The 20,813-nt window shown below is 34.4% G+C and overlaps 1 protein-coding gene across 1 annotated transcript in view; it reads left to right on the top strand.

Moving 5' to 3' along the window:
* AHI1 (Abelson helper integration site 1) overlaps positions 1-20,813 on the top strand; it is a gene marked incomplete at its 3' end in the record, with an annotated part of 145,257 nt that overhangs the window by 9,045 nt on the left and 115,399 nt on the right. Inside the window, exons 5-12 of the mRNA XM_084228646.1 lie at positions 980-1,075; positions 3,760-3,945; positions 5,382-5,534; positions 7,021-7,153; positions 10,370-10,493; positions 14,992-15,221; positions 16,508-16,614; positions 19,335-19,453. Coding sequence (XP_084084772.1) covers positions 980-1,075; positions 3,760-3,945; positions 5,382-5,534; positions 7,021-7,153; positions 10,370-10,493; positions 14,992-15,221; positions 16,508-16,614; positions 19,335-19,453 — 1,148 coding nt within the window. The remainder of the gene's footprint in view (positions 1-979; positions 1,076-3,759; positions 3,946-5,381; positions 5,535-7,020; positions 7,154-10,369; positions 10,494-14,991; positions 15,222-16,507; positions 16,615-19,334; positions 19,454-20,813) is intronic.

A 20,813-nucleotide genomic window follows, 5' to 3' on the forward strand; every position in this document is an offset into this window, starting at 1 on the left:
GATAAAATAAAATTTGGCTTTTATTAAACCATAATTAAGCCATTATTAAATCCTGATATTTACAAGGCAGAAGATTACATATGTGTGTGTGACATGAAGAGATGTCACGTTATGTTATATGAAAATCGTTTGCAAAATGACATTGGAATTATAGTGCCACACATTCAGGAGTACACAGAAAAAAAGGTTCAGATAACCAGATGTTAATGTTAATCATCTGAATTGTAAGTTGTTTTCCTTTTGTGAAATATTTTTCTTGCACTTTCAGTGTTTTTTTTCACTGAGCACATACTACAGGTGAAGACAGTCTTAAGTACATAAAAAAGGATGGAGTTCATGTATTTTTTAGTAGTTTTCTATAAAGAGTCTTTATTTCATAAAGAACTTTCAATAAGCACCAGTATTTTCAAAGTGATAGTCTCTGCAGTTACCGAGAATAGTGTCTGTGGTTGCTTGGTTGTAAATTTATATATGTCCCTATAGGATATATATAAAAGAAATGTTTTTGAGAAGCCTAAGTAGAACATATGCACAAAAAGAATACTTAGGAAGGATGATCTTTCCTAAACTTAAAGGAAGACGATCCAAGGCAGAGTCAGGATATAGCCATGGCTTTTTAAGACAATTCTTTGTAGTCTACTGTTATTATTTAGGAAGTAATCTAAACTTAAGCCTTCTCTCCTTGGTATATTTGTGCATAGAATATATTTGAGGTAATAAACACTTTGCCTTGGTTTTAAATAAAGCTCAGTACAATATTCATAAAAGATAACATGGTTAAAAAGATAAACGACTATCATTGACCGGATTATTTACTTAAAGGTAAATAAAATTAGATGAAAATGTGTTTTCCTCCCTATAAGGAAAACAATTTTATGTATGCAAGTGATTTTTTAATTTTAATACTTTGTTACTAGAAAATACTAAATTTTAGGTATCCTCATATTCTGTGAAATAATTTTTTCATACTTATTACCAGATTCTTGATTTCTTAAGCATGGATGAAATTAGAAATAACTCTGAAGTTAAAAACCAAGAATGTGGCTTCCGGAAAATTGCCTGGGCATTTCTCAAGGTATGTTTTTCATCTATTTTCAGCACTTTTAAAATAATCTTCAAATCTGATTTACTGCTTTTCTCAAGTCATTTTGACTTTATATAAGGAGCTATGACCTAAGATAAGGCTATAGCGGTAAAGAGTTATTAATTCAAGCTCAGGGGATGCTCAAATATTTAAGAATCTAAATTTATTTAGATTCTTAAATATTTGAGTTCCTACTGTGTGCTGAGCATACTCTTTGGCTCTGACAATGTAGCATTGAGACAGTCCAGGCATAATTTATTCAACTTAACAAATATGTATTAAACCCTTCCTATGTTTCAGTCACTCTTCTAGTCAGTAACAAAGAAGACAGACTCCTTGGCCACCAGGATTTTATATTCTAAAAAGAAAAGCAGATATAAAACAATTGATTATGTGATTTATCTTTGTTATAATATTTATAAAATCTCTGGGTGTTATGGTATGGATGATAAAAGTCCTGTGGCGTCAGGGAATGATTTCCTAAAGAAGGCGACATTGAACCTGAGCATGAGCCAGATGATGGCAGTGGGGAGAAGTATTTCCAGTAGAGGGTTCAGTCTATGTAAAGATGCTGATGTTGGAAGGAGCTACTCAGATAACAAAAGGAAGGCCACTGAGATTGTAGGACAAAGACTAAGAGAGAAAATTGTGCCTGAAGAGGTTGCTGAGGTCGGGGGGGGGGGGTTTAAACAGAGTCTTCTAACAAAATAAAGGCATTGTAGAAATTTAAAGAACAACGAGAAATCATTACAGGATTTTAAACAAAGGATGAAATAATCTGATTTATGTTTTGGAAAGATTGCTGGATGGAGAATGGATTAAAGAGGGCTCAAATATCTATGCTGGAAGTTCAAGATAGAAAATTCTTGCAGCAGTCAAAGTATAAATGGTAGAAATTATGGGATGCTTTTGGCAGAGATGAAAGATGTGAATAGATTGATGTTGAAAAAAATTTTAGTTTTATAATTCTTTTATTTTTGATATTCTTTATGAGTTAAAACATAAATTTGACTTATTAAAAAGTCTTAAATAATTAACCTATTTTGTAAATTTTATATATCTTTTATATTTGCACATCCATCATTCAAATATATCTATATGTCTGTAACAGTAGTCATTCTTGTTTTCTAGTTCAGTTTCTATGTTAACATGTTACCTGCATACTTTTGTGCTATAATAAAGATTCTGTGAAAACCCAGCTGAAGCACTTAATCCACATTGGAGGTTAGGAAAGACTTTGAAAGAGGTGCAGTCTGAATGTTGAAAGGCAGTTTGGTTAGCAGTAGTGAGAAAGTAATTTCGCCACCCTTCTTCCCCTCCAGATGTCTCAGTTCTGTGGTCAGTTTTTAAGGGTTGGTTTTAAAGTTTGTCTTTGAAACTGGTTTCTCTATATTCCATATATAAATGACAACATCCTGTATTTATCTGTCTCCTGGCTCATTTCACTTAGCATAATCCCTCCCAGCACTATCCATGTTGTCACATGTGGCATGAGTTTATGTTTTTTGATAGCTGAGTAGTAAACAAAGCACAAAGTCACATTCACATAGTAGACATTGCCACCTTGTGGTTTTACTAGAAACCACTTTCATTCCTTTTATGCTGTTTGTACAGACCTGCAGTGTTTACTATAAGTAGCATTTGCAGAAACAAAAATGTATTTCATAGCATTTTTACCTTTAAGTGCTTGTGGATCTTTAAAATTTATCCATCTGATGCTGTTAGCGGAAATGGCAGTGACGAAGTCTCTCATCTCCATTCCTTGTACAGGGTAAAGTATGTCAAGTGCTTCTTCTATTGAACCACTTTTATATTGCCTTCATTAGATTGTAAGCTTTTCTTAAAATCTAAGTGACTTCTTTTTGGAAGTCTTTTCTTAAAATCTAAGTGACTTCTTTTTGGAAAGTTTGTTGAAAATTATTCCTTATTTATTGTCTCTCTTTAAATTTAATACATCACTCTCTTGAAATGCTCAATCCATAATATCCCAGCTCCTAGCTTATTAAAAGTACACAAAAAGGAGTCCATGAAAGAGTATCTGTTTGAGTTGGTGAGATTTTTATTCTCATATTAATCTCCATTTATTTACCTTAAATGCCATTATTTAATCAGTTTTTACTGAATAGCCCTTAAGGAGGAGGCAGACTTCTTCACATACTTAATAAGTGATGAATGATTTGAATGAGTTTGATTTTCTTAATTATTAATTACTTCTTGAAAATGACTCTGACTTTTTAAATTTATTTTAACTTTTTAAAAACTAACACAATATAAAACTTTACTGTTTAAAATATTGATACTAAACAAATGGAAAGTGTGCTCCTATTTTTAAAATAATATGTATTTTAATTCTTGTCATCATTTTAAACAAATGTATATTGATTATCTCCTGATGCAAGTGACATCTGGCACAATAATGTAAATGCTTTTCTAATAGTCTGAAATTGTATTTCATGCTGCTATCAGAAAAATATTTAAAAAGCCATTTGGGTTATATTTTGTCAAAATGATCTGGAACTGTGGCTTAACCATCTGTGTCTAGTTCTTTCCTCTGCCTTATAAATGTAAGGAATTTCAGCATGCCAGATTAATGAGTCTTTGGTTATTAACTATTTCCTTATTGAATGTACCTATTTTCAATGAGGATAAGATTTCATTTGAATTCTTATTTTAAGCTTCTAGGAGCCAATGGAAATGTAAACATAGATTCAAAACTGCGCTTGCAGCTATATTACCCACCTGCTAAACCTCGCTCTCCTTTAAAAGTGGTTGAAGTTTTTGAATGGTGGTCAAAATGTCCAAGGAATCGTTATCCATCAACATTGTATGTAACCGTAAGAGGACTAAAAATTCCTGAATATGTAAGTTAATAGCACATTAACATTATTAAATCTGTGTCCATTGTGTTGAGATTAAATAGTGACATGTTTTCCATTTCTAAAATGATAAGGTCTCTAGATTATCTTATAAATTACTACATTAGAAAAGTAATATCAGAGGTTATATATTAGACCTGTAGTAGCTGATACTTAAAAGATACATAAATGAATTTTAAGTCCTAAATATAGATTTGAGTGTTAGGGGAAAAAGGGTTTTTTAAAAATATATTAGTTTTAAAAATTAACCATAGAAGTGTGATTTAAAGCAGGTGTTGACAGATGTTTTCCATACAGAACCAGGAATTAAATGGTTTAGTCTCTACATGCCATATAGTCTCCATCTTAACTTTACCTTTGTAGCATGAAAGTAACTACATAGACATGAGTAGGTAATAATTAAATGATGGGTACGGGTGTATTTCAATAAAACATTTTTTACAAAAATAGCAGGCTAGATTTAGTTCAGGCAACGGTTTTATTTATAGTAGTATCTCTACTGCCATTTTCCATAGGCTGAAATTACAAATAATCTTAGCAAAAAATTGGTCTTAAAACGAAGTGAAACTTTTCCTTTGGTCTTACTTACTTAAGACATTTCAGATCAGTTGTATATTTTGTAGTTGATATTATAACCTGTGTATCAAAACCTTTGACCTTTATTATATAAGTTTTGTGATTTTTAAAGCCAGAGAGAGCCTATCAGCACTATTATATAATGTCTGGTAGATATTAGTGAAGAGGCTAAAACAAGGGAACAGAGTTATTAAAACCATTTCATACAAACCATTGGAGGTTTTAAAAGTTTCTCCCAGCTTTTAAGGCATTGTAGGGTAAGTAAAAAAGTATCAGGCTTTTCTGCCCTTCCGCCATTAGGATTGAAGATGGAACCCTGTGGTCCCAAATGCATGCCTTATAGTGGGCACCTGGAGTAGGGTATGGGCATGTGTAAGTGGGTACACCTGGGCTGAGAGACTGAGCTTATAAGGGCGGCGTCATGGTGATGCCAGCAGAACCACGAGAGGAAGCAGAGAAAACATGAGAGAAGGCCGGAGAGCCCAGAAAGAGTGGAGACTTGCTGGGGGCTGGGAGGCCTGCCAGCCTCCCAGCACCCCTGCCTGCCTTGTGCCTGGTAAATCCCAATAAAAGCCTGCAAAAGCCACCGAGGGCTCCAGGACTTCTCCTTACCCTGTCTGCTCAGCTCATAGAGATCCTGCTCTGTGCCCATCCTGCCAATACAGGCATTTTTAATTTAACTTTCATTTTATTAGAATAATGCACCAATAAATATAGGCTTTTTCCTGGATTACATTTTGAAAACATTTCTGTGGTGTTTGCTATTTTCAAAGCAATAAATACTGGCAAAGAGCAAAAGATTAACATGCGCTATAAAAACTTTCTCATTTTTTACATGTACTTAGATAAAGCCATCTTACCGTTCTATGATGGCTCTTCAGGAGGAAAAAGGTAAACCAGTGCATTGTGAACATCACCATGAATCAAGTTCAGGAGACTCAGAACCTGGATTAGAAGATTCAAAGGAAGTTGTAAAGTGGAAGCGACTACCTGGGCAGGTGAAATGTTTGATAATACTAGATTTTTTATAATACTAGATTCATTTGGATATTTAGTTTAAAAATTCTAGTAGTTTCTAGGGTATAACTAGCTTGCTACTTAAATCCCCCAGATTGTCCATCTTTGTTACCTCAGTCTTATCTTTCCATTAGGTCATTAATTATTTGACAAATAATTAAATGGAATACCTATCAAGTGCATAAAAGCACTTAGGTCCTTTGAGAACCCATGCCATTTTCTTACTCTGCTAGAACTGCCACAAAAAATACTGCATTCTGAAAATCTGAAACAACAAAAATTAATTTCACAGTTTTAGAGTCTCAAAGTCCTAAGATGAAGGTATTGACTGGTTGGGTTTACTCTGAGGCTTTCTCCTTGGCTGCCAGGTGACTGCCATTTTGCTACCTCTTCATGGCCTTTTCTCCAAGCATGTATATCCCTCATATAGATCTCTTTTTTTTTTTTAATAGAGGCATGCTTTATTTATTTATTTATTTAGTTAGTTTGTTTATACATGCACTGGGTACAGTCAGAAGTGCGGGAGGGCGAGAGAATTCACCAGAGCCAGAGCGGGGAGCAGTACAGGCAGAAGGACCGAGGTACACTGCTGAGGGGAGCAGCGGGCGGCAGGAGAGGTCTGCGAGCCATGTGGGACCCTCTTCCGGTGGCCAGGGAGCAGCCGGGGATCGAACCGGCGCCGCAGAGGCCGCGGGCAGCTTCGCAACCCAGCGCTCAACCGCTGTGCCACCGGGGAGGCCCCTAGATCTCTTCTTTTAAGGACGTTGTTGGATAAGTGAAAATTGTGAGGATTTCCCGCCCTCTCGCTGTTAATATTAATGATTGACACCTGTGGGCTTGCACGCGTGCCTGATGGCAGACAACTGGAGTAGGGTGTGAGCATGTGTAGGTGTGCACACCTGGGGTGAGACTGGGCTTATTAGGGCGGCGTCGTGGCGTCTTCTACACCAGAGGTAGAAGAAACTGAGACAGCTGGTAGCAGAGAAGCAGAGCAGAAAAGAGCCTGCGAGAGAACACTAGAGAGCCCAGAAAGAGTGAAGACTCACTGGGGGCTGGAAGGCTGACAGGCTATCCCTCCTCTCCCCCCACATGCCCCCTCCCACCCCGCATGTCATGTGCCTGGTTGCCGCATTACAAGTGATGTAAAAAGCTCAAAAGTCTGAGAAAGCCACTGAGGGTCCCAGGACTCTCCTTTACCCATCTGCCCGGTCATAGAGATCCTGCTCTGTGCCTTCCTGGCATTACAGATGTGAATTAAGTATTAGACATAGAGTTTAAATTCATTTAATTTGAGGGAGAACTGATTCTGTTTCAAAAGTAATTTGTTAGCGTTTTCCATTCTGCTTACTTGCTTTTCTTCTGGGACTTGAAAGAAAGAATACAACTCTATCACTACAGTAAGTAAAGTTAAACCTGGCCTTCCTATTTCAATATTTCCTAATTTATATTTTTTAAATGTATTTTTAGGCTTGCCGTATCCCAAACAAGCACCTCTTCTCACTAAATGCAGGAGAACGAGGATGTTTTTGTCTTGCTTTCTCCCATAATGGAAGAATATTAGCAGCAGCTTGTGCTAGCCGGGATGGATATCCAATTATTTGTAAGTAAATTATCCTGTTTAATCTGATTATAGTCTATATGGAGGGCATTCTTTGATTTTTAAAATTAATTGAAATCTTAATTTGAGTAATGCCCTAGTTCTACTAATTTAAAGAAAATAGGCTTTAGTAAAGCAAGTTTTTTTCAAAATAATTTATATTTTTCTGTATAATTTTTATTTAGAAATAGAATGAGCATGATGAAATGAAGATGTAAATACATATTTAAAACATGCAGGGTGATTTTTGCAAGCATTTTTCATTTTAAATACAGAAATTTAGGGACAAAGGATTAATTGATCTCATGAGGAATTTTAATCCAATGTTGGCAGGTGATAGCAACCTAAATTAAACTGTAGAAGCCCTCAAACATGTGTGCTATGAAACAATAATTGGCCCAGGAGTACCTGGATTAATACTTCTTGTTATGATAGAGAAGTTTGCAGAGACCCAAATCCAATCTCAAACTGCCTTTAAAAATATAGAAAACCATGTTAAAAAGAAAAACTACTTCTATATTGATAGATTTTTTTTTTTTGAAGTGAGTGTTATGACACTTAGAAGCAATAAATCCTTTCCCTTAATTCTTGCTCAATAATGATACCAGTTCACCTCAGAAGGAAATAGCCAGCCTTTCATCCTCTGTCCTTTGCAAGAGATCTTACTGAATTTTCCTGGACTGATTTGCTTTTGTTCAGCAGGGACTCATAATTAGTTTGATTAGCACTTATTAAATAATATTCTTCCCCATGAAATAACGTTAACTTTGCAAAACATAATTATTTACGTAGTTTGATCACCATTATATGATTTAAAAAATTTACCAAAATCTGTGCATAGGGTAAAAAAAATTCTGAAGAAGCACCCCAAATATTAATAGTGATCTCTCTTTGTGACAGTGAAATAGTTACTTGATTCTGATTTGTTTTTACATTTCTGTGATAAATATCTTACTTTATGACAAAAATACACCTGTTCAAAATGCTAAGTTTAGATATACTTACTGCTTAAATCTCAAAAGAAAAAGGCTCAAAAGCTCTGCTTTTGGTTTTTGTTTATGATGTTTCTACTGGTAATTGGTTTTGACTGTTGAATGTGCAGGTGATGTTTTTCATACATTTGGGAAAATTAGTCTTTATTTCTACAAATGTCCTTTCTAACCCTCCCCCCCTTTTTTCTCCTGGAACTCCATTTTGTTTTTCTGCTTCTTCTGGAACTCCATCATTTCTGTGTTGCTATAGTTGGTGCTGTCCCATAGGTCTCTTCAGCTTTCCTCTTCATTCTTCTTCAGTCGTTTTCTTTCTGTCCATCAGACTGCATAAACTCAATTGAACTATCTTCAGGCTTACCAGTTCAAATATGCTTTTGAGCTCCTCCAGTGAATTGTTTATTCTAGTTAATTGTACTTTTCAACTCTAGAATTTCTGTTTGGCTTTCTTTGATAATTTATGTCTCTTTATTGATGATCTCTTTTTTTGATGAGAAATAAAATAATTTCTCACCTTAATTGTTTTTAATGGTTTTCTTTAGATACTTAAACATTAGTAGATTTAAGTCTTTAAGAAGAACAATATCTAGAATTCATTATGGAGAGTTCAATTAACTTTTTTTTTCCTGTGAAAGGGCATACTTTCCTGTTAATTTTTTATTGTCTCCATAATTTTTTGTTGAAAATGGGATATTTCATATATGAGAATGTGGAAATTCTGGAAATCATATTCTTCTTTGTCCAATTCTCCATCCACCCAACAGAGATTATTTATCGTAGCCTGTTTGTTTAGTGATTTTCCTGGAGTGATTCTATCATCTTTTTCCTTCATCATGTATAGCTCCTGAAGTTTCTGTTTGGTTAGTTGTCAGCTAATGGTTACAGAGATTTTTAAATGCCTTGAGTGAATAGATAACCCAGCCTTGGTCGTGAGGCTTTCGCAGGCATTTTCCAACTATGCCGTGGCCTTCTCTTCCTATTTGAACAGAGCCTCTTCAGGGTACCCAGTGTGAAAGAGGGCCTCTCAGGTTTTCTTGGGCATGCACACAACCTTTCACATGTGTGTGTTCATCTAGAATCCCAGGAATGACTCGAAGTTTTTTTAAGTCCCCTCATGGATATCTCACTCCCAGACTTTTCCTTTTAAGTTTTTGGTCAGCTTCTTAGCCCCAGCTGGTATCACAGCCTCTGAGGGCTATGCCACTGGTTATCTTAGCATGCATCCTTCCGTTAGGGCTGGGACCAGCATGCACAGAGTCAGGTCAAATAAAGCCAAACACTGAGAATGAAGACTGAGGGTATTGCCCCACTAACACTGATGTCGTGAAGATGGGACTTTGGGGAAACGTCAGATCTTTGTGCCTCATCCCACGTCAGCTAGACTACTGGTTTTAGTTGTGAGATTTTTGGTTTTTAAAATTTCCTTGGAGCTTTGGAAGGGCAAGTTAAAACACATCTGAGCTCAGTGTTCTTACCAAGATGCAGCTATTTTTCTTGCAAAAATACTCCTATTTTTATAAGCTTTTGCTTAATATTCAGAGTTCTGGAAAAGTTGACTTTTGTTCATGTTCTTTTTGCTTTTTAAAAAAAATTTCTTATTTTTCTGTTCCAGAAATAATTCTATACTGCTTAAATGGCTTTTGGTTTTACCACTAGGTGGAAGTAGAGATGTGGAAACTTTTGTTGTTCAAGGTTTCATTATATACATTATATACACAAAAGGTTTCATTCTATACATTCTATACATAAAATAGTAATACCCCAATATATGTATGTATTTATGTATGTATGTATATAAAATCACTTTAGTAGTTTAAATTATTATTTCAAATAATTAAACCTTTGGTTGGATCTTTTTGATTTTCAGGTAAAACAATAACATTCATAAACGCCCAAATTATAGAAATTTTGAAGTGAAATGCACTTTCAATGTCTTGTTATTTTATTAATAAATTGATTATTGACATTTACTAGAATTTCTTTGAAGAGATGAGAATAATTGTTAATTGCAGCATTTTCTAAAATTCTGTGTGTGTAAATTCTTGTGTCTAAAGCAAATAAAAAACTATTTTAAGTAGGTTAAAATTTTTTATATTGACAGTGTCCTCGATGACATAGTATTCTTGTAGACAATGCTTGCCTTATGTACAAGTTACTATAAGTTATGTATTTGTGTACTGCTGGATTAAGGATTCACTGGAAACCTACTAATTTTTAATATTTTCATTAGTATATGAAATCCCATCTGGACGTTTCATGAGAGAATTATGTGGTCACCTTAATATCATTTATGATCTTTGCTGGTCAAAAGATGATCGCTATATACTTACTGCATCATCTGATGGCACTGCCAGGTTAGTATACCTGAAAAAAATTATTGTATGAGGAGTTTGTTATCAAGGAAAACAAAGGGAATGTGTAAAGTGTTATAACTACTTTTCTTAATCAAGGGGTTGTCATAAATATATATCATACAGATTGAATAAATGTAGTGAAAACTTCTTATTGCATGTTCTTGTTAAATATATTTATTTAGGGCCTCCTTGGTGGCACAATGGGTTGAGCACAGCACTGCAGAGGCTGTCTGTAGCTGGTTTGATTCCCGGCCGGCCAGGAAACAATCCCCATGGTGGGGCAGACCTCTCCTGTCTTGCCCGCTGCTCCCCTCAGCAGTGCACTTTGGTCTGTCTGCCTGTTCTGCTCCCCGCTCTCTCTCTGGTGACTCTTCTCATGCTTCTGCGCCTCTGGCCTATACCCCAGTTCTTTTATAAAAATAAATAAATTGTAAAATATATATATTTATTTATGTGATAGATAATCCTTCTAGTCCTAGGTAACAGTCATTATGTGCACTCTTCAATTAATACTTTAAAATGATTTTATTGAACAGCTGAGGTTTTTTGTAGAATATAAGCTCTTGATTGCAAGGATGCCATCTTCACTGTTGCCTGGATGCAGAAGCCAGGCCCTAGTGGTCAGTATATACCAAAATACATGAGCGTGTACCTTATGCTCTAAGAACTTTATACTTTGTCAGGTATTTGCATTATTCAGAATGTAGTCTTAATTTAATCCTTTCCAGTTTAATATCACAATGAAATATTTAAAAAGCTACTTATTAGAGTTTCAGTTATACTTTTTTTTGGCTGCTTGTTCTATCTTGGATGTTTTCTAAAAATATTGCTTGTCTTTATGCATATACATACATAATCTTTTAATTCCAATAAATGTTAAGTAGATACATATAAATATTTATTATCTCAACAGACTGAGAAAATGACCATTAGAGCAAGTTGAGATCCACTCTGACTTCTGTCATATTTACTTGGGCATTTTGCTCTTTTTAACACACTTTTTTTAATAGCTACTTCTGGTATTTGTGGTCCTTCTATTACTCTTATCCATTTCCTTTTTAATATAAAATATCTAATTGATCAAGCTATTAATACTCTTTTTATTAAAGCAAAAAAGATGGCAGTTGTGACAATTCATTTCCCTCTCTATCTAGCTGGGCACCTATAGTCCCTCTTAACAATACCCAAAAGAATTTGGTCTGTTTTTTTAACATGGCCAATTCTGTCTGATGTCAAGTTATTCTAGAGAAAAATACATAGCTCATCTAAGACCTGACTGGATCTGTAAGTCTTAAAGTCACCCGAGCTGTCATTTTTGCAGAGCAGTACTTTTACTTATCTTTATCCAGCTGCCTTTTCTCATTCTTCTAACAGTAGTTCCAGACGTTACCGTGCGTCAGGTTCTTTATATTCAGTCTTCCTGCTTTCATAATGACTGCCTTCAGTTTACACTGGCACTTAGCCAGACATGAGCTTTTCTGTTTCCCTCTTAATACCTATAAATTAACCCATTTTTATATCTACCCACCTATCTTACTAAAAAGGTACAGAACCTTCAAGGTTAATCTGTGACCTATACTTTTAATCTTTGTCCTTTAATCTGTGGTTTTGTTATTTTTATTTTCTACCTATCTTGTCTCTTTAGTAAATCTTTCCCCTCTCATCTTAGGAAATATGTTCAAATCGCCTTATCTTAAAAAAATCTTTTCCCCTACTCTTTCTGCTTTCCAGACTACCACATTATTTTTCCTCTGTATGCTATCAAGAGCATTCAGTATGTGTTGTCTTTACTTCAACATGCTTAGTCTGGCTTTTTTCACTCTTACTTTTGCAGAGGTCACCAGTTTCATACTAATTTTCAGATGAATTGGACAGTTTGCATTCACCACAGCAATTTAATTACTGACCAGTCTTGAAATATGTTCAATTCAGGATTCTCACTGACAGTGTCTTCTGTTTTCTTCTCATGACTTTGATCAATTCTTGTTCTACTTCTCTCATTCCTTTTCCTCTGTCTGTTCCATATGAATGGTCTCTACAGATGTGTGTCCCCAGGATCCTTTACCTGATTATCTTCCCTGGATTGTAATCTTGATTCACATTTCTCTCATCTTTTTCAGTTTTGAATCCCACTTATACGCTAATACTTCTAGCTCCCACACTTTTTTCCTGAGTCTGATATTTATTTAGATATCCTGGTAGTATCTCAAATCCAGAATCAAACTTATAAATGTCCCCACTTTTTCTACTGTTTTAAAGGTATCCTTAGCCACACTGTCTCTGATTTTGGGACCTCTCTTCCCTCTTGACCATCATTCTTTTCCACATCTAACTAATACTAAACTATGTCACTTCTCCCTCCTAGAAGGCTCACCATCCTATTATATCATTTCTAACAAGCCCATCTCTTCCCACTCCATCCCCTCTTACACATAGGTCTTAATTTTGGTAGGTTTATTCATTCTCAATCCTAAAAATTGTTTTGTGTTATCTTTTCAAATTTGTGTATTCTTGTTCTCTGTGATTAACCTGATTTCCCTCCCTCCCAAATCTGTTGGTAAATTTGTTTTGATTGGAATTCTACCATTGCTTCAGTGACTAAAACCATCGTTAATGATATCAATTAAGTTTATACATAAAAGCTTCATTTTTATTTAAAAGTAGTAATTTTTTTCTTAATTGAACTATTTTTAAGATATTGCTTCATTTCTGCCTGTTACATGGTATTTCAAATAATGCTGCTAAGCTTTAATAGCAAGCACCTGAAGTTTTTATATTTTAGCTATCTTTTTAATATTTCCCTCCAAATTAGTGATTTTGTTTTCAGTAAGTATTACATTTCATGTAGCATCTGTTCATTGAAAGTACTGCTATGGTAAAAATGTTTATGCAGTAACACACATGCTTGTTTTTACTTGAAAACATGTTCTTTCACTTCCTTCATTATTAGTTTGAATTCTTAGTAATTGAAGATCATATCCTGTATTTTAAGCAGCTGTTGAGAAAACTCACAGAATGTTATTCTTGAATAGCAACTGCAATTTTTTTCTTTTATTGATAATTTTGAGAAGGCCTTGATCTGCTTTAGTTTTCTGGCAGTACTTGAATCCCCATATTAAAAAAAGAAACATATTCTTCTAATTCGAATAAACATAAACTTTTTAAAAACCCATTGTTCCACATTCATATAACTCCCGTCTGTTGCTAGATTTTGCCTATTTTTTATACATTGACTAAAAGTATAGAGTAACCGACATAACAGTTTTACCCTTTGGGCTTATGCTTTTGTCAAGACTGTAGATATGAGTGTAATAGTAATGTTTTAATTATCCAATACTTAGCGGAAGAGACAAACAGTTTAATGTAGGATAATCTGTCTTTTTTTTTAAAGATTTATTTATACAAGAACTGGGGTACAGTCAGAGGCATGGGAGGGTTAGAGAATTCACCAAGACAGAGCGGGGAGCAGAACAGGCAGACAGACCGAAGACATTGCTGAGGGGAGCAGCAGGCAAGGTAGGAGAGGTCTGCTCCACCATGTGGGTTGCTCCCTGGCTGGCCAGGAATCGAACCCGCCCTGCAGAGGCTGTGGACAACTTCACAGTGTGGTGCTCAACTCACTGCACCACCGGGAGGCCCAGGATAATCTGTCTTCTATCAAAATATCAGTTATTTTAATCTTTTATTCAGTAAGTTATATAGTAATTTCAATATGGATTTTAAGTCTTTGGGATCTTCTTATTCAGAAATCTAGACTCAGAAATCACAACTACAGGTTAATAGAGTGCCTTATTCTTTAAGTTACCACTAGTAAGCACTTTGAGCAAACAATATACACAACCTAATTAAATCATTAAAGTTTCTCCTGATTTTTTTTTTAATTATTTTTTAAAAGATTTATTTATATTTATTTATTTATTTATACAAACACTGGGTACAGTCAGAAGTGCGGGAGGATGAGAGAATTCACCAGAGCCAGAGCGGGGAGCAGAGCAGGCAGAAGGGCCGAAGCACACTGCTGAGGGGAGCAGCGGGTGGCAGGAGAGGTCTGTGCGCCATGTGGGACCCACCTCCGGTGGCCGGGGAGCAGCCGGGGATCGAACCGGCGCTGCAGAGGCTGGGGGCAGCTTCGCAACCCAGCGCTCAACCGATGTGCCACTGGGGAGGCCCCTGATATTTTATTTTTGATGTATGTTATAGCAAGTGCGATATTTTACCAACTATACATTTACTGAATGACAAAGATAGGTAGATTTAAAAAACAGATAAACATTCAAATATAAATACAGGTTTTCATTTTACTATATAGATTATATTAGTAAACAATATTTAAACTTGATAATGACTATAAGGAAAGCCATAACATGTGATCCCATTATTTTTTATTGTTTTAAAATTTACCATTGGTGTTGTCAACTTATTTAAATCTGTTGGCTACATTGGTTGTTGAGAAATGTCTGCCTTTTAGAAATGATATTAATTTTTTACTCTTCTCCAGGATTTGGAAAAATGAAATAAACAATACAAATACTTTCAGAGTTTTACCTCATCCTTCTTTTGTTTACACGGCTAAATTCCATCCAGCTTTGAAAGAACTGGTGGTTACAGGATGCTATGATTCTGTGATACGGATATGGAAAGTTGATATGGGAGAGGACCCTGCAATTCTGATTCGACAGTTTGACACTCACAAGAGTTTTATCAACTCTCTCTGTTTTGATACTGAAGGTAGGTCAGTAATAATATATGTATATAAAATTATAACATATATATATGTTCCAAATGAGGGCTAGTTCTATAAAAACTATACAAATGTTACTTGCACTGGGATAATTATTATTTGAGTTTGAGAGGAATTTTATGTGTTTATAATTGTTTGTAGATATTTAGATTTATACATATGTTCAGATCATCTGATAGACCTGAGCATAGATTTGGTACTGATGAAGTTCTATTTGTAATTTTAAAGTATTAAATTCCTAAACATTTTGAATTAACTAATCTTTGATGTAACAGGCATTCCTATTCCAAATAAGTAAATTTCATTGGATTAGTAATTATTATTCTCAGTAGTTTTTTTTAATGACCTTTTAAACTACAGGGTAAAAATGAGGAAGGTACAGTGAAATCCAAAAGGAATATTGAGAATATATATTTTTAATATAGCCATTAGCTTATCAAATACAAAAACATATAAGCAAAATTATTTAAAGACTTGTCTAACTCTATGAATAATATAGCTGGTATTTTATTAAAGATGTAAATATAGATTATCAGTTGGAAGAATAAAGAAATTCATTATATCTATTAATTTCACTTTTTACATTATTGCAGAGACTAGACCTTTAGGCTATAGCTATAATTAATTAGCATGGAATTCAAATCAAAATGATAATATTGTTAATATACTCAGTACAATACAAAGATGTTACTAAATTGGAACACTTTCAAGAAAGGTTAACCTTGGATGGAAAGGTGTTTAAAAGCTGTCATATTAGAAGTAGCTCATATTGTAAAAGAGAGATGAAGAATTTCTTCAAATATTTGGCATTAAGATATTTATATATGATAAAAAGAGAAGTCAGTCTGTGTTACTCCAGTAGGTAGCGATAGGGTTAAAGTTGCCATAGAGGGATTTTGCTCAGAATGAAAAAGAACATTCGCATTCATAGTTCATCAGTTGTATAAGCTGCTTTGTACATTTTAAGTTACTATTTGGTGAACAACCATTTCTTTGTAATGGTGTGTAAGATATGCTTGAATGGGTCTGAACTTTTAATGGTCTCTGAGGGCCCATTCAGCTGTAAGATGGTTTTATTCTAAGATTGATATTAAACTAGAACTCCTAGATAATTGGGATTTGCTTTGGAATTTTTTTTTATATTTGGGATTTTTTTTTTAACTGAAATATCTTTTAATAACCTTCTGTTTTGCTGTGATGTATTTTCTCAATGTCATATTTGTTTCCACCTCTGTATAACATTTATAAACGAGTAATTTCTTTATTCAACTAGGTCATCACATGTATTCAGGAGACTGCACAGGAGTGATTGTTGTTTGGAATACATATGTCAAAGTTAATGATGTACAACATTCAGTGCACCACTGGAGTGTAAATAAGGTATGAAATCATATTTCATATTGGTATTCAATTAGAGAAACGAAAAAATGTCAATCCACATGACATTGTGTCCTGTCTTTTTCAAAAAAATAAGTTCTCTCACTTCTTGAAAAGTCAGTTATCATTGATGACCATCCTGCTGGCTAATTGATGATACAGTGACTTAGTGAAATTTTCTTCACTAGAACCAGGCTTTACTTTGATTTTATTTTTGAACCTTAACTGTACTGTGACATTTAATGATTTATTAAGGAAATTTACGTTAAGTGGGATTATGTTATACCACTTAGATGTATTTATAGATGTATAGATAATACATTTGCCTATCTTTTTTTTTTTTCCCCTTGATCCAGTGACACCACTCTAAAACCTTTCCGTACTCTCAAGCTTTCAGAATTATATGATGCTGAGGGTGGTTCATCATTTAATTATCATCATTGTCTCATTTGAAATTGCTAAATAGATATGAATGATGGTGCTCATTTTTGGAGTACAGTGTTTCAAGGTAGCTTGTAGACTAAACAATTTTGTTGGATTTCTTTAGTTAAAATGCAAAATGAATCATTAAATTTGAGTTTGTTTTGTATACACTGACACAATTTTTATATTACATGCTGCCTTTGTTCTTCAATTTTTTTGTTTGTTAGACTAGATTGTAACAATTGTCCTTATTTGAAAAGTTACTCTTATGTAATAAATAATTTTCATGAATTACAGTTTTATATATAATATTATATAATTATATCAGTCTATGAGTTTAAAAAGTCTATTTTTAGTCATTTTCACCTAGTCTGTCAGATTAATGAATGATATCTTGGAATTCATATAGTCTAATTTCACTCACATTGAAAATAGAGCTTTCTAATTACTTATGTACCTGAGGGATTGGCAAGGCTCCAAAGGCACTGACTTCAATTATTTGCATCTATAAAGAAGAGTTCATTATTGTGTTAAAAAAAAAAAATGTGTGTTTCTTTACAGTATTATGGTAACCAAAAGGCAAATTTATCTAGAAAATCTACAGCCTGGTGGTTATTTGAGACAGTTATCTTTACCATAGCTAATGCCCTAGGACAAACCGGAGAGTACGATTTCTTGCTTGGTTCTCTTCAGCCAGTTTTGTGGGGAATGCTAAATTATATTCATCTGTCCATGTGCTTTTGTACATGCTCCAAGGTGAATGACATGGATATTTAAGCAAGTTTTTTTTTTTTTTTTTTAGTTTGAACGTGAATGTAATAAGGAAAAAATTTAGACAAAATCATTAATGGATACTACAAGCACGAAATCTTCCAGCATGTTTCTCAAACTTACACTTAACAATTAACTTGTTAGATGGTTTTGGTTTTGATTTTGCACATTTGCATTGGCTAAGTGTCTGTTCATTTGCTCAAACCCCACATAGTGCATACCTACCCCTAATTGTTGTAAATCAGCTCAGTAAAATCCCCATCTATGGTGTCAGCATATGACTTTTTCTATAACTTTTAAAAAGTGGGTGAAAGCAGGTTTTAACGTCAAAAAGCAGTAACCAGGGCTCAACTGCTGATAATAGGTCTGTAGCAGTTTGTATCTGACTTCTACTGGTGCCAACCCACCTCTGACGAGAAGACCCCCTAGAAGAAGGGAATACAAAATAAGAGAAGCCTAATTCAGAAATTCTTTCTGTAGGTTAAAGCAGATTTTCCTTTTTTAAAAATTAGTTTATTTTTTAAATGTGGTATCATTAGGATTCTATCAACTATCACCACCACCATAAGGTACCTACCACCAAATCACCCATAGTCCACCACCTTAGTCTATTGTGCTTCCTTCCTCTTGGTTCCTACCTCTCCTCCACCACCTGCCCCTTTGGACGCTTCAGTTTTTTAGTCAGTTTTCAAGGGCTAACTTTTAAGATTGTCTTTCTCTAGTTCTTGGTATGGTTTCTCTATATTCTATGTATTAGTGACACCAGCTGATATTTATCTTTCTGCTTCTAACTTATTTTATTTAGCATTATCTCTTCTAATTCCATCCATGTCACTAAAGCAGGCTTTCCTTTGGCTCAGTGAACTTCAGTGTCAGCAGTTTTACATTTGCAATTTTTTTCTCTCAACTGGTAATCCAAGCAAGGAGGACATTTGGTAATTTTTCTTACGCGAAACTTATATTGACACATTCTCTCTCAGTGTTGTTGACCTTGACATCATTAATTAGGTGACTTCCATCACTGCCTTAAATAACTATATAAAAAAAACCCTTAAAATTATTTTCTAAATTCAATGATTTCAGAATAAATTGTTGATCATATACCCTTTTAAGGATAAGTGGAGGTAAAAGTATGAGGAAATAATCTGAGTCTGAAATAGAACTTGAAAGTTAATTCTGTGCTTTTGAATTATAAAAACTGGAAGCTTTCTTATATGATGACAAACAGAAAAAGTGGTATCAGAATATGTTTTTAGGAAATGCTTCCTTGGAACTAACTAAATTTTGGCAAATCATGTATAATACAAAAGCACATTGTGACTAATTAAGTACGACTTTCTATCACAACACAAAGTATATTTTATTAACTTTATTTTTATCCTTAATTTGAACTCACTGGGACTTCTAAAATTGCCAATAATTTTAAATCATCCTGTGTACTACAATTAAATGAAATATCTTAATTTTTTTACTGTAAAAAGGCTCATTGCTAGACAGAGTTTACAGCAGTAATTATCTTATCATTTCAGGAAATTAAAGAAAGTGAGTTTAAAGGGATTCCAATAAGTTATTTGGAGGGTCATCCCAATGGAAAACGTTTGTTAATACATACCAAAGATAGTACTTTGAGAATTATGGATCTCCGACTGTAAGTATATATAAATATTGACAGTTCAAGGATTCATAGAATATTGAATTTATTGATATTTATAAAATGCAGCTGTGACTCTCAGCTAGACCATTTTGTCCCTTGGGACATCTGGCAGTGTCTGGAAATGTTTTTGTAGATTGATTCTAGCACCTAGTGGCTATAGACTAGAGATACTGCTGAATATCCTATAGTTCAAAAGACAGAGTCCCTCCCACTCCCTGCTCCAGAGAATTATCTGGGTCAAAATGTGAATAGTTTTTTTTTTTTTTTAAAGATTTATTTATTTATTTATTTATACAAGCACTGGGTACAGTCAGAAGCACGGGAGGGTGAGAGAATTCACCAGAGCCAGAGTGGGGAGCAGAGCAGGCAGAAGGACCGAAGTACACTGCTGAGGGGAGCAGCAGGCGGCAGGAGAGGTCTGCGCGCCATGCGGGACCCTCCTCTGGTGGCCGGGGAGCAGCCGGGGATCGAACTGGTGCCACAGAGGCTGCGGGCAGCTTTGCAACCCAGTGCTCAACCTCTGCGCCACCGGGGAGGCCCAAAATATGAATAGTTTTAAGGCTAAAGTGTAGTCAGTTGCTTTTTATTTTCATAATTAAAAATAAATAAACTTCTACTTGCTGTACCTTTTCATCTCTATGATAGTATATTATTATGATACAATATCACAGCTGACTGAGAAGTATTTAATTAATACATTCTTGTTTTTATTTTTTTGTTTTACTTTTAAATAATGTAAATGAAAGGAAATGCCTTTAATAAAGAAATTTTGGGCAAACCAGTGTAAATTTCTGGTGAGCTTTCCTTTAGATGTTAACAGTTCCTGTGGAAAATAATGATAGCATTTTTTTTAAGATTTCTTTATTTTGTTTAGAAAACAAGATAGTAATTTGTTAGTCTGTTCTGCAATTATCTTTTTGTGACTAACCATTAAGTCCATTAATATTTATGTAGAATAGTTCAGAACACTGGCCTGGGTGCTGCGGGGGAATGATAAGCACCATCAGCTTATCTAGAATTTATTATCTAGCTGTGTCACTTCCAAAATAACACACAAAACCTTTAATTAGGCTAAATGTAAGATATTTTCTGATTAGACCCTACTTTTCTTTTTTTTCCTACATTTTATACTCATGTTATGCCTGGCAGACAGCAAGTATACAGTGTGTATTTTTTTAATGAACATAAGTATATCGTAAAGTTGACTATATTTTTCATGGCAGCAGTAAAGCTGGTAGGTATAATAAAATTTTCTGTTAAGGACTTAATGGAGAAGTGGGCATTTGAGCTCAGTTTTGAAGCATTAGTGGATTTAGAGAAAGTGGATTTAGAGAAGTTGGATGTGTTTTCAGTA

The sequence above is a fragment of the Talpa europaea genome (assembly GCF_964194135.1).
Source record: "Talpa europaea genome assembly, chromosome: 2".
In the NCBI taxonomy this organism is placed as follows: Eukaryota; Metazoa; Chordata; class Mammalia; order Eulipotyphla; family Talpidae; genus Talpa; species Talpa europaea.